General features: G+C 43.3%; 1 protein-coding gene across 4 annotated transcripts in view; it reads right to left on the minus strand.

The window, feature by feature from the left end:
- Window positions 1–12,777, minus strand: part of ctnna2 (catenin alpha 2) — a 1,024,232-nt gene that overhangs the window by 318,264 nt on the left and 693,191 nt on the right. For all 4 annotated transcript variants that reach the window (XM_031895802.1, NM_001097305.1, XM_031895831.1 and 1 more), the window contains 1 exon segment: window positions 4,655–4,735. In XM_031895802.1, coding sequence (XP_031751662.1) covers window positions 4,655–4,735 — 81 coding nt within the window.

Consider the following 12,777-nt stretch of genomic DNA (forward strand, 5'->3'; position numbering starts at 1 on the left):
CTTCTAGTCTTATGGAAATGGCTCAGATTTTCCCGGGTTCTGCCAGATTTCATTGGGCTGATGTAAACAGTTTAAATCATTTTTTTATACGGCTAAAAAAACACTTGTCGGCTGAAGTAAACGGAATGGTATATTATGTATTTTTTAATTAATATATGTTTAACAGAAAAGAAGAATGACTATTTTTTGAGGAGGTAATCAGTATGGTATTCCCTATAGCAGTGATCCCCAACCAGTGACTCGGGGGTAACATGTTGCTCCCCAACCCCTTGGATGTTGCTCTCAGTGCCCCCAAACCAGGGAGTTATTTTTGAATTCCTGACTTGGGGGCAAGTTTTGGTTGAATAAAAACAAGATTTCCTACCAAATAAAGCCCCTGTAAGCTGATAGGGTGCATAGAGGCCCCTAATAGCCAATCACAGCCCTTATTTGGCTCCTCCATGAACTTTTATGGTGCTTGTGTTGCTCCCCAAGTCTTTTTACATTTGACTGTGGCTCATGAGTGAGAACGGTTGGGGACCCCGGCCCTATAGGAATGGTTATAATCTGGGGAAGCCCATTTATCAAATTTTGAGTTTGAGGGGAACAATTGTTTGAAATCTTCTAATACCCTTCCCATTGATTCTAAAGAGCTGCTGAGGTTCTTCGTGATTTATATGTTTAGTGTTTGGAAAAAATAAAATGTGTTTTATTTTCTTTATTTTTGTCTCAATTTTTACATATCACAAAAAAAAAACCACAATCGCGAAATTGATAAATTTGCCCCATAATGTCAGTTCTAAGATTTTTCTGTTTTTTTTTTGTACCCAGAACTCCTGTAAAATACTACTAATCTGAGTAGCAAAATATTAAGGGAACAGACAACAGTAGCAGGCAGGCACTTCGGATATCCCAAAAAAGCAGCCAAAAAAGTTTAAGATAAAAAAGTATAAATTTTATTTAATCCATATGGAAAAACATGGAAGCCTTACGCGTTTCGTACCAAAGGGTACTTAATCATAGGCTCTTTGGTACGACATAGGCCCTTTGGTACGAAACGCGTAAGGCTTCCATGTTTTTACATATGGATTAAATAAAATGTATACTTTTTTATCTTAAACTTTTTTGGCTGCTTTTTTTCCACTTTTTTGGGATATCCGGAGTGCCTGCCTGCTACTGTTGTCTGTTCCCATGATGGCTCCCTTAGCTGAAAGGTCTGGGGCATGAGCACCTGGACCTATCCCTACCACGGGTAAGATTTATCTACAAATATATGTATGAAATGTGATCACCTCTCTTAGTATATTTGGATAGCAAAATATTAAACCAGATATTTTCGTTGTAAAAAAAAAAAATGGTCTTTTTTTATACATCTTGACATTCAAGTCAATGACTCAAACTCTGGCCAATCACGATGCATTATACAGATGGAACACTACCCCGAATGATTCCTTTGGCTGTCCCAGTTAAAAAATTCAAAGCCCATTTCCTAGGATAAAAGTCAGTATTCTCATTCCCTATAAGAGTCTGCAGATAGTATAAACCTCTCTGAGATGATTATCTTTAAACCAACATATTTTAGTCTTAAGGTCCCCATTCCCGAGCCAAGTTCATTCGTTGTGCAATCTAATCGGTAAACAATTGTATGACGATCGGTTTGCCATACAATATGCCATCTTGGCTCCATTTAAAGTTCATGTAGCCTTCACATGCGAGCGAATTAAGGAAATAGGTTCCACAACGAGTGCTCGCGTAGTTCAGTATATGTGTCTGGCACTCACACCAACTGGCAGATTTTATTGCTGAACGACCAAAATTTTTAAACCCAGCCAATCGATTTTGGGGGCGATAACGTCAGGCCGATTAGTGGACCAACAATTGTTCGCATACCATCAGCTATACGATAAGTTCACGATAGTATCGAATCATTCTGGAATCGGTCGTTTGAAAGTAAAAAAAATCGGCTCGTGTATGGGGACCTTTAGAAACCCAACTATTCCAAAAAATCATTTGGAAGATCCAATGCCCCGTTTAACATGGTTCAAATACCATTCTATTCAACTGTTCATGACATCTGCCTCTTATATTATTATTCAATCCACTGTCTAAAATTTAGGCTAAACTGGGCTAATTTACTCACATTTTTGCTCAGTCGAATCATTGCATTTACTTGAAGTAACCAATAAGATCTTTTGTTTCGTTTTCCTTTCTTAGTAAGACTACAGTACAAATACATCAGGCCCTGTGTGTCCACCAAGGAGACATTAGATCCAGTGATGCTCAGAAAGTCCTACTTCGTCACTCTCATATCCACACAGTCTCACAATCCCAACAACTGTTCAACACTTTCAACTCCATTCTACATCCACCCACCCAACCTTTTGCCGCCTCCTCTATGACTTTTGAGGATACTAATTAAAAAATGGAAATAAGGACATCCCACTAACAAACATTCCCTCAGCTGCTACTTTTCTTAAATCATCTCCCGCGCTTACGGAGGAGACTGTCTCTCTTCTCCTGTCTATAGCTCACCTTACCACCAGTTCTCTGGATCCTATTCCTTCTCATCTCATTCCTCCTCTTTCACCTCTATTCACTCCAACTCTCACCTCTCTCTTTAACCTCTCTCTCCCCTGGCATATTCCCACACTCACTCAAACACGCAATCATCAAGCCCATACTTACTCCAACTCTCACCTCTCTCTTTAACCTCTCTCTCTCCACTGGCATATTCCCACACTCACTCAAACACGCAATCATCAAGCCCATACTTACTCCAACTCTCACCTCTCTCTTTAACCTCTCTCTCTCTACTGGTATATTCCCACACTTATTCAAACACGCAATCATCAAGCCTCTACTTAAAACTTAAATACTTAAAAATACTACAAAAAACCTTCTTTGGATCCTACACTCCCCTCTAACTGTCGGCCGATCTCTCTACTCCCTTTCTCCTCCAAACTGCTTGAACAACATGTCCATAATGAACTTTCACACTATCTAACATCTAACTCCCTACTTGACTTATTTCAGTCTAGCTTCCGCCCCCACCACTCTACATAAACTGCCCTCACTAAAGTAGCGCATGACTTACTCGCTGCCAAAGCAAAGGGTCACTATTCTCTTTTAATCCTTCTTCACCTTTCTACAGCTTTTGACACTGTCGATCATCCTCTCTTGCTCCATATTCTATCCTCACTAGAGATTCAAGATAAGGATCTATCTTGGATTTCCTCCCATCTTTCCAAACGATCCTTCAGTGTCTCCCATTCGGCCTCCACCTCCACTCCTCAGCCTCTCAGTTAGGGTACCTCAAGGCTCTATCTTGGATCTCCTCCTATCTTTCCAACCAATCCTTCAGTGTTTCCCATTCGGCCTTCACCTCCACTCCTCAGCCTCTCAGATGGGGTACCTCAAGGCTCTGTTCTTGGACTCCTTCTATTATCAATCTACACCATTGGTATGGGTCAACTAACCAGCTCCTTTGGATTTCACTATCACCTTTATTCTGTAAAGCTCTTTGTGAACTGACGGTGCGATATAAATAATAATAATAAATTCAAAATGAAGGTCAGTTGCAAATTGTCTTAGATTATCAATGTTCACTTGATATTAAAATGTATTTTGAAGGTGATTTTTCCTATGAAGAAGACATAATATGCTTTATATCAAATAACTGCCTACTGTGGGGTGCAGCAATCATGGACCCAGCAATCAATGCACAGGTAAATAGGGAATGGCCTTGACACCCCTACCCATTAGACGGGGACCAGGGAATGTTTCTGGATTTTCTATGAGGGAATTGTATAAATGCTATAAATCCCTATATTAGATTTTTATATTTGCTGTGCCAGAAGGCAAAGTTAGTCTTTTAAAGGTCAACCAATCTCTAGAAGGCAGCATGATATCAGATCTCCCTCCCGTCTACCAGCCACAATCGCCGTGCCTTGGGGGCCACTGACATATGACAAAGAAAATCTTGAGAATCATCTGCAGTCAAAGATCAAGTTCTTACATGATTACCTGTTGGATTTCTCTAATCCTACCACTTGTTCTAGCAGCCAGCCCTCGGGAGAAATCACTGATATGAGTGGAAAATGCCAGCATCAATATCCCGTGCAGCTCGGCAAATGCCTTGCACTTTAGAAACTCGTGTTTACAAAACAGAGCTTCTTAGTAATCCATTAGCAATCAAAGCGCCCGTTTCTATGGGGAGATCATATCGCTCTTTCTTTCAAGTGGGCAGTTTAGGGCAGTAGACGTCTGACTTTTTTGGTTCAAACCCTCATTGATGGCCCAACCTTTGGTCAGGGCTTGACTTCGCCCATAAGAAGGTTGCAGATGTAGGAAAACATTATTTTTTTAGTCATTTGGCCACAGTTCGTAGAATATCTGGAAAAGCAATTACGTTCTTATCCCAATCCCACCAAAATTGAATTTCAAGCTGGATAGGATATAGAAAAGATAATTGTCATTCTTCCTAATCCTACTCTTGATGTTGAATCCCCCAACCTTCTAACTAGCCCAGCACTTTGGGAACAGGTTTAGGGGCAAAGGGCAGGATACATTTCCCTTTCAGACCTTATGTAATGCAAGTAAACATTCCAAAATAGCTGCAAATAACAATATTTAGCATGGATTATAAGATATAGCATTGTTTAAATGGCAAACATACCTGTCTACGCAGATCTCTTGTTTTTTTGGTCATTTTGTCGATGGCAATGTTCAGTGGGTCCCCTTTTTCTTTTCTTCCACTCTAAAATGAAAAGATAAAATGGTATTATTTGCATGGGAATACATGACGACTGCAGTGTCAAGCTTACGTTGACCCCCTTTATCCCCATCCTACACCAACTACAAGACCGTACAAAAGATTGGGTAGAAAAGGCTGCAGTGTTTATTCACATTGAATTCAATTTGACACATGTACATAACATCGTAATTTGTTGTAACATCACTGTTTTCATTATGAACATTAAACAGAATTAACCAACGGTACCAATCCCCCTTAATTCTTAGCCCAGACCAGGCCAGGGGTACTGGGGAAATACCCAGCGGGCCCCACTTCCCCTGGCCTCCAATGTCCTCTCCTGATGCGTTTCACATACTCGCATTCTGGGGAAGAAGTTGGGCGGGGGCACCTGCGGGGGAGGGGTTAGGGGTGCGCAGCGGGGGCCCTGCAGGGACGCATCTGGCAGAGGTACCTTGGGTGGTGCGGGGCCCCCAGGGAGGTAGCCCCAGTGGGCCCTGCACCCTCCAGTCCGACCCTGCCCAAGCCTGGTCCATGTCCAAGGCTAAGCACCTCAGGCCAACCCCTCTACTATTTTTCCTTACCAGTAGTGATGAGCGAAAAATTCGCGAAACGGCGAAAATGTCGTGCGACCAAAAAAATTGTCGCCCGCGGCTATTATTTTGTCGCGCGGCTATTGTTTCGTCACCTGCGGCTATTATTTTGCCGTGCGGCTATTGTTTCGCCGCCCGCGGCTATTATTTTGTCGCGCGGCTATTGTTTCGTTGCCCGCAGCTATTGTGTTGTCGCACGGCTGTTGTTTCGTCGCCCGCAGCTATTATTTTGTCGCGCGGCTATTATTTCGTCGCCCCGCGGCTATTATTTTGTTGCGCGGCTATTATTTAGTCGCCGCGCGGCTATTATTTATTCGCCCCGCGGCTATTATTTCGTCCCACAGCTATTATTTAGTCGCTCGGCTATTCTTTTGACGGTGGCGACAATTCTTTTTTGACGCCGGCGATTTTTGGACGTGCGGCTAATTTTTTCAGCCGTTTCGCGAAACAATCCGCCGATGGCGAAATGCGGAAGTTCGCCGCGAATCCATGCCTGCCGAAACATTTCGCCTATCACTACTTACCAGCTGAACATTTAGCTTACCCCAAAGGCTCAGGTTCGAACCTTATATATATATTATACAGTAGGGAGGGTGGAAGGGATGCTGATGTGTCCTACACCCTCGCCCGCCGACAGGAAGTGCTGAGTCTACTTCTGGGCCTTCCTCTTGTATTCTGGTCCTGGTCCCTTTTCTCAGTTGTGCCCCCACCTATCATAAAACTAACGTCGGGGGGGTCTGCTTTCCTAACGTCGTCATGCCCTACTTCCCTCCGCTATTCTCCGGTTCATTGGGTCCCATTCTAGAATTATTATTTTTTAAATCTAATTTTTAAAACAACAGCAATGGAAATGAATCTTCAATTTTTGCCCTTCTATATTAAAGGGTAAGTAAACATTAAAATACCACATCTAGGTTATGGAAAATGTTCTTATTATGTATAAGACCAAACAAAACACACCGCATCTCCTTTTACTGAAAATGTCCTTTATTTTGGAAAAAACTCAGTCAAAATCTGTGGAGCTGCTGTGTTTTCCACCTTAGGGAGCGAACGGAAATATCAAGCTCAGCAGGCAATGGAAGGTTTCACCTTCACAATTACAATGGTCCATATCGTTTCTTTAAACAGAAGAGAACATGATCCGGGAACACGCTACAGAGTCGAATGTGCCTTGATTTAGATGCAGCCATATAGTGTAGGGGCTATTAGGTTATTAGATTGACTTGTGTTGAACAAACCAGCGGGGGGACCGGCTACATCTTCCCTTTCAAGCACTTGGCTCCTCAGAACCTGATGATGTTCCTAAAAGAGATGAAAGCCAAAGCGACAAAGGGGACGCGGGAAACGTTTTTATCTTTCGTAGTATCGGAAGCTTCACAGGAAGCAGGGGAAACTATTTTCACTTTACCATCACGGCTAATAGAAATGTATTTCCCAACATGAAAAAAAAACAGAACATTAAGTGGCATTTTATGTTCTATCATCTTCAACTAAAGAAAGAGAAAAGGGACAGGGATCTATAAACATTCCGTTCTCCGCAGCCCAGACAATGCCGTCGCTCCGTGCCCTTTATCGCGGGCCTTCGGAAGACCGTCTGGCCTATAGCGGCGCTTATTGCACATAATGTGGGTTTTACAAATGTCAGCGCGCCGCCGGTCTCGTCTATTAATCAGGGTTATTGCTAGTAAAGCGCTTTGTTATAGGTTTTATCTTGGAATTATTTTTAAGACTGTATTTATAAAGCAGAGATTCCAACATGGCTGTCATTAGATACGGCCTGGAGCCACGCTTGGGCACAGCTGCAATGGGGTTATTAAAGCCTAGTAAAGGATCTATTATGCAGAAACCTATTATTCAGAAATCTTCAAAATATGGGAATGCCATCAGTGTCGGACTGGAAACCCACCAGAAAATCTTAGGCCCGCTTCCTCGCCCAACCTCTTTATTCTCCTAGTCTCTTTTATTTCCATTAGTATCTATTCTTCCATCTATCTCTCCTCTTTCTTCCCATTCAGAAATAGGGAATGACCCTGAAATAGGCCAAATGTTTAGAAGCGGGAGGGCCCACTGACCCCCGGGCCCACTGGGAGTTTTCCTGGTATCCCAGTCCGACACTGAATCATAGAGTCCTATTTTGTGTTTTTTGTGTTTTTTTTTTACTTTACAACAAAAGGCGGTTCACTTTGTCCCATTATTTTCGGTATACTATTCATGATCTGGGCTAGAACGCCTTACAACAGGGTTTCTTAACCTCTTCTTTAGGGACTAGGGTTGCCACTTGTCCGGTTTTGACCTGGACAGCCCAGTTTTTGCTAGGACTGTCCGGGTCGTGAAGATTTGACAATTGCCGCATCATAGCATGCCTAGGGATGAGCGAATTCTTTCGGGAATTTACGCGTTTCGCCATTGGTGAATTGTTTTGTTAAACTTCTGCAAAAATGTGTTGCGTGTCAAAAAAAAGCCATGGGCACATCAAAATAGATGCAGTTGCGGAAAAAAAGATTCAACAAAAAAACACACAAAACAAAGAAAAACATGCGCGACTAACGCGTTTCGCAGATTTTTCACCATTTCGTAAGTTTTCTGGTTATGTTCCTAATTTTTCACCAAGGTGAAATGAGACAGATTCACTCATCACTAGCCACGCCCTGTGACAGTGCAGCCCGCCCCTGGGATGTCATGCCCTGCCTCCCTGCCTGGAGTTCCTGGGCAGGTGATGCGGCAACCCTATGAGGGACAAAATTAAGTCTGAAAGGAACCAAAAGCACTATTGCTGTTTAGTAAAGGGAGTCATGGATACCCACACTAAACTGCATGGAGACCCAATTTTGGGTCATGAAAAGTTGAATAAAAATCCTTGTCCTGCAACATGAAAGTAACAATTTTAGACTTTCTGCTGATATTTATTATGGGGAACCCCACACAACACAGAAACCCCTAATATCCCTATCCCTGTAATCTGTACCTTCAAAAAGTAGGAATAAATACCATGTTTATATGCTGAAATCCAGCTGCAAAACAGCTCTTCTCTTTTGGAATCCTGGCAGGGGAGGAGGGACTGAAACATTGATGTTACAAATGAACTTCTCCAGGTAGTTATTTTTGAATTCCTGACTTGGGGGCAAGTTTTGGTTGTACAGAAATTTGATGTTCTACAAAACAAAGCCCCCTGTACGCAGAGATCATGCATAGAGGCTACCTAATAGCCAATCACAGCCCATGAACTTTTATGATGATTGTGTTGCTCCCCAAGTCTTTTTACATTTGACTGTGGCTCATGAGTGAGAAAGAATGGAGACCCCGGTCCATGGGTTCTCTGGCTCCCTTATCTCCTTCTGATGACATAATTTCAGGGTTTATGATTAAGTCACATAAGAGCTATGGTGATGTGACGTAGGTTTATGGTGGCTGTGGGGTAGTTGTTCATATTGTGTATAAAGCAGTTGGATTGGATAAGGTAGTGGGCCCAATCGGATAAAAACGCTGGTCAGGTAGGGGAGTTACCTAATTAGGCCCCCCCGGGTCTCCAAGGGTCGGTGGGTATAGTTCTTTTGGGCAGGTGAAAGTACCCTCTGTTGTAGGTTCCAACCAATTCCTGAACATGAAGGCAATAATACAAATAAACACAAGCTACTCTGGAACATCTCATACTTTTTCTGGCCAGTGGGCACATTGTGTCACATTTTTTTTTGGAAAGCCGGTGCAATTTTCTGTGCTGTCACGTTGACTTCGGAGACTTGTACTCTGCCTCGGCGCGGTTCACTCGCGTCCATCTGTTGTTTTCCTCCTTTCCTGTTATTTCCTTGTGTCTTTTAGCCTCTCATTTTCCATCTATCACTCCCATCACAGAAGACAAGATTGAACCGGCGCTCTGTTATGTTTTCAGATTTCCCCGTGTCGCAGTGCATTATGAGATCTGATTAAGCGCCGCTTCCAGACTCTGCTGCTAAACCCAAGGAGACAGGGGACACGGCATAACGAGAAACGGCTCTGACTTTTCCATTTCAGACTGGACTTTCCATCTAAGTGGTGGGAGCCATGTTTTTTCCAGACGGAGCCAGTACCGATCCAAAGCAAATCTCTCGGGCAGCAAAAATTTGAATTTTTGAATCAGAATTTGGGCTCTTCTAGAGCAGAGAGTTCTATTGCGTTCTCCTGACATGAATAAGGAGACATAGTGGAAGCATGGTGGGGCATCAACTTGGCCACCATAGAATCCCTAAGATGGTCCTGTCAATATAATGTGATTTTACCTTAAACATAAATATCAATATAACTGTTATCCTTGATCTAAAGGGACTACACTTAAGGGCACATTGATTAAGGGGTGTCAAAAAGGTTCAACAAAAAGTGGCTGTACTAGAAATAGGGACATAAATGGGTTAAATAGAGTAAAGTATAGTACGGGAAACAAATGGGAAAATATTTTTTGCTGCCATGGACGTACCAATGTTCTAGCACCACTGATTCTATGTTTCTGGGTTACATGTAACCCTATTGGAAAAATAGCAGAGCATGGTGCCAGTTGCAGCTTTTCTCTGTAAGTTAATTCTCCAACAAACAAGGGGGACCCCACAGCTCAGGGATCCCCAACCTTTTTAACCTGTGAGCAACACTCTAAAATTAGTTGGGGAGCAACACAAGCATGAAAAATGTTCATGAGGTACCAAATAAGGGCTGTGATTGGCTATTTGGTAGCTCCTATGTGGACTGGCAGCCTACAGGAGGATCTGTTTGGAGTTTGGAAGTACAACTGGTTTTTATGCAACCAAAACTTGCCCCCAAGTCAGGAATTCAAAAATAACTACGTGGTTTGGGGCCAACATCCAGGGGGTCGGGGAGCAACATGTTGCTCAAAAACCACTGGTTTGGGATCACTGCCATAGCTTCAGGGTTAGTGATGAGTAGGTTGACTTGAATCACGTGGATTGGGTGGGTTTGGGTCAATAAGATGAGCCCTGGGTGTAGGTTTAAGCCTGCAATGGGTCAAATTTCAAAAAGAACCCCTCCCCTTTGGTCCTGTGACTGTCATAGTGCTAAGTTGGTTTGGGAGCCAGTCATAGTAGATGAGGATTTGGAGCTAGGTTAGGTATGGGTCGTGGGTTAGGGTTGGGTTCCTTCACCAATACATGGTATGCTGCACTTGCTGTGGGGCACTAGTAATTTTGTAATGGAAGCCTCCTTGAGAGATAAAGTCCTTGTCCTACAATTTAAATACAGGTTTTTATTGATGCATCTGGCACACACATGTCAATGGGAAAGGGTGTGGCTCCCGTGCCAGTTGCATCAATACAGCCTGTTCCATCAGTAGAAGCTTCAATGCCACAGAGTTGGATGAGAGCCCAGAATTTCTTTCCACGTCAGGCCAGGCAGCTGCACACAGTGCTAGTCCTTTGGCCACTTGTGCCCATTGTTAGGAACGGAGCTCCAATCAGCATTTAGCTTTGATCCAACGACTGTACTGGAAGCCCTTATCTAATGGGTTTCAAATGAGCGCAGGGTTTGTGAAGACGTGGAACCTTAATATATCAGATATATGATCCATATTCCATTGCTCTGCGTAAGAACAACACTTTGTATATTCATGCTCTGCTTCCATTGATTAAATGTCTCGCCTGCCTCTCGGCGACATTAATAGCAAAATGAAATCGTTCACAAGTCACCCTTGGAAGAGGGGGGGCCCGTGTTATTATTCCCATTGTAGAGGGCTGACGCGGAATTACGGAGATCATCTTTAATTATAGACTTGCCAGTCAGAGAGGCAAAGTGTGTCAAATCGAAACGCTCTCGTTGGTTTTGTTTGTAAATGAGCTGCCGATGCCGACTTGAACACTCAAACAATATGGAGAACTTCGGTGCTGCCCCGCTAATTGGTGTCGCAGAATCCGACAAACAGAGAATACAGCGTTGCTAGTTCCCTCTATCCCTCTATACATAGCAAGGGCAACCGTACATGGTAGCTCTTTGGGTGAGGGACAAATTGACCAGGTTGTCCTCTCCCAATCATCTGCAAGTGATAGTAAGGCGCCTGTTGACTGGATTCGATGACAGTAGAACCCATGTAGCACCCATGTAACTCCTGATGATGGTGCCACAATGCTATTAGATCACAGTCCTTAAGATGGGTGTACATGGGCAGATGTACAGCTGGGAAATCAGTCTGAAGGACCTGAATCGGCAGCTGAAATCGGCCAAGATGTATGGCCATCTTAAGGGGTGTGATCTAATAGCGTTGGGGTGTAGCACCATCATTAGAAGTTACATGGGTGCTACATGGGTTCTATAGTCATCAAATCCAGTAGGTGGGCATATAGGAAGACTATCTGCTCATTTGGCAACCTCTCCAAATGAGAGGCACCTGTTGACTGGATTCGATGATTGTAGCACCTATGTAGTGCCCACGTAACTCCTAATGTCGGCGCCATATCCCAAAGCTATAAGATCACACCCCTTAAGATAGGTGTAGTTGGGCAGAAGTACAGCTGGGGAAACAGTCTGAAATACCTTAATAGGCAGCTAAAATCCGCCAAGATGTATACGCATCTAAAGTGGTGTAATCTAATAGTGTTGGGGTGTGGCACCATCATTAGAAGTTACATGGGCGCTACATGGGTACTATAGTCATCAAATCCAGTAGTTGGGCATATAGGAAGACGATCTGCTCATTTGCCAACATCTCCAAATGAGAAGATCGCACCATGTATCACTGTAGGCACCTGTTGACTGGATTTAATGATTTTAGCACCCATGTAACTCCTAATGACGGTGCCACACCGGACAGTCACATCCCTTAAGATGGGTGTACGTAGGCAGATGTACAGCTGGGGAATCAGTCTGAAGGACCTGAATCTTCAGCCAAGATGTATGACCATCATTAGAAGTTACATGGGGACTACATGGGTTCTATAGTCAACGAATCGAGTCAACAGGTGCCTAAAATTGGCCATATCTCGATTGGGCAGGTTTTGATTTTCCTGTCAGATTGGGGACAGCATTGGCTCATTGATATATTCCTCGGTCCGATGGACCGTAGGTGGGCATATTGGAATACAATCTGCTCAATAGGTGACCGTACCAAATGAGCGGATCGCACCATGTATCACCGTAGGTGGGTAGATTGGAAGACGATCTGCTCAATAGACAACCTTACCAACTGAGTGGATTGCACCATGTATGGCCACATCTAGTTCCGGCTGATTTTATCTTTGCAGAACAGCTATAGGCTCTGATCTACAGAAGTCAGTAACGCCTTATAGAAATTATTGCTTTTTTGGTTGGAAAGTCCTGTCTATCACTATTTCATACTGCGAGAATATATACATACATCTTGCTTTGACTATAAGAATGAAATCAAAATGATCCTGAAAATGCCAAGCGAGATACCGGGCAGCTGAAGGTTCATCCCTGCAATCTGCTCTTGACACATTTCATTACTGGGTTTTCTTCTTTTATATA

Source organism: Xenopus tropicalis, chromosome 1 (genome assembly GCF_000004195.4).
Source record: "Xenopus tropicalis strain Nigerian chromosome 1, UCB_Xtro_10.0, whole genome shotgun sequence".
Classification (NCBI taxonomy): Eukaryota; Metazoa; Chordata; class Amphibia; order Anura; family Pipidae; genus Xenopus; species Xenopus tropicalis.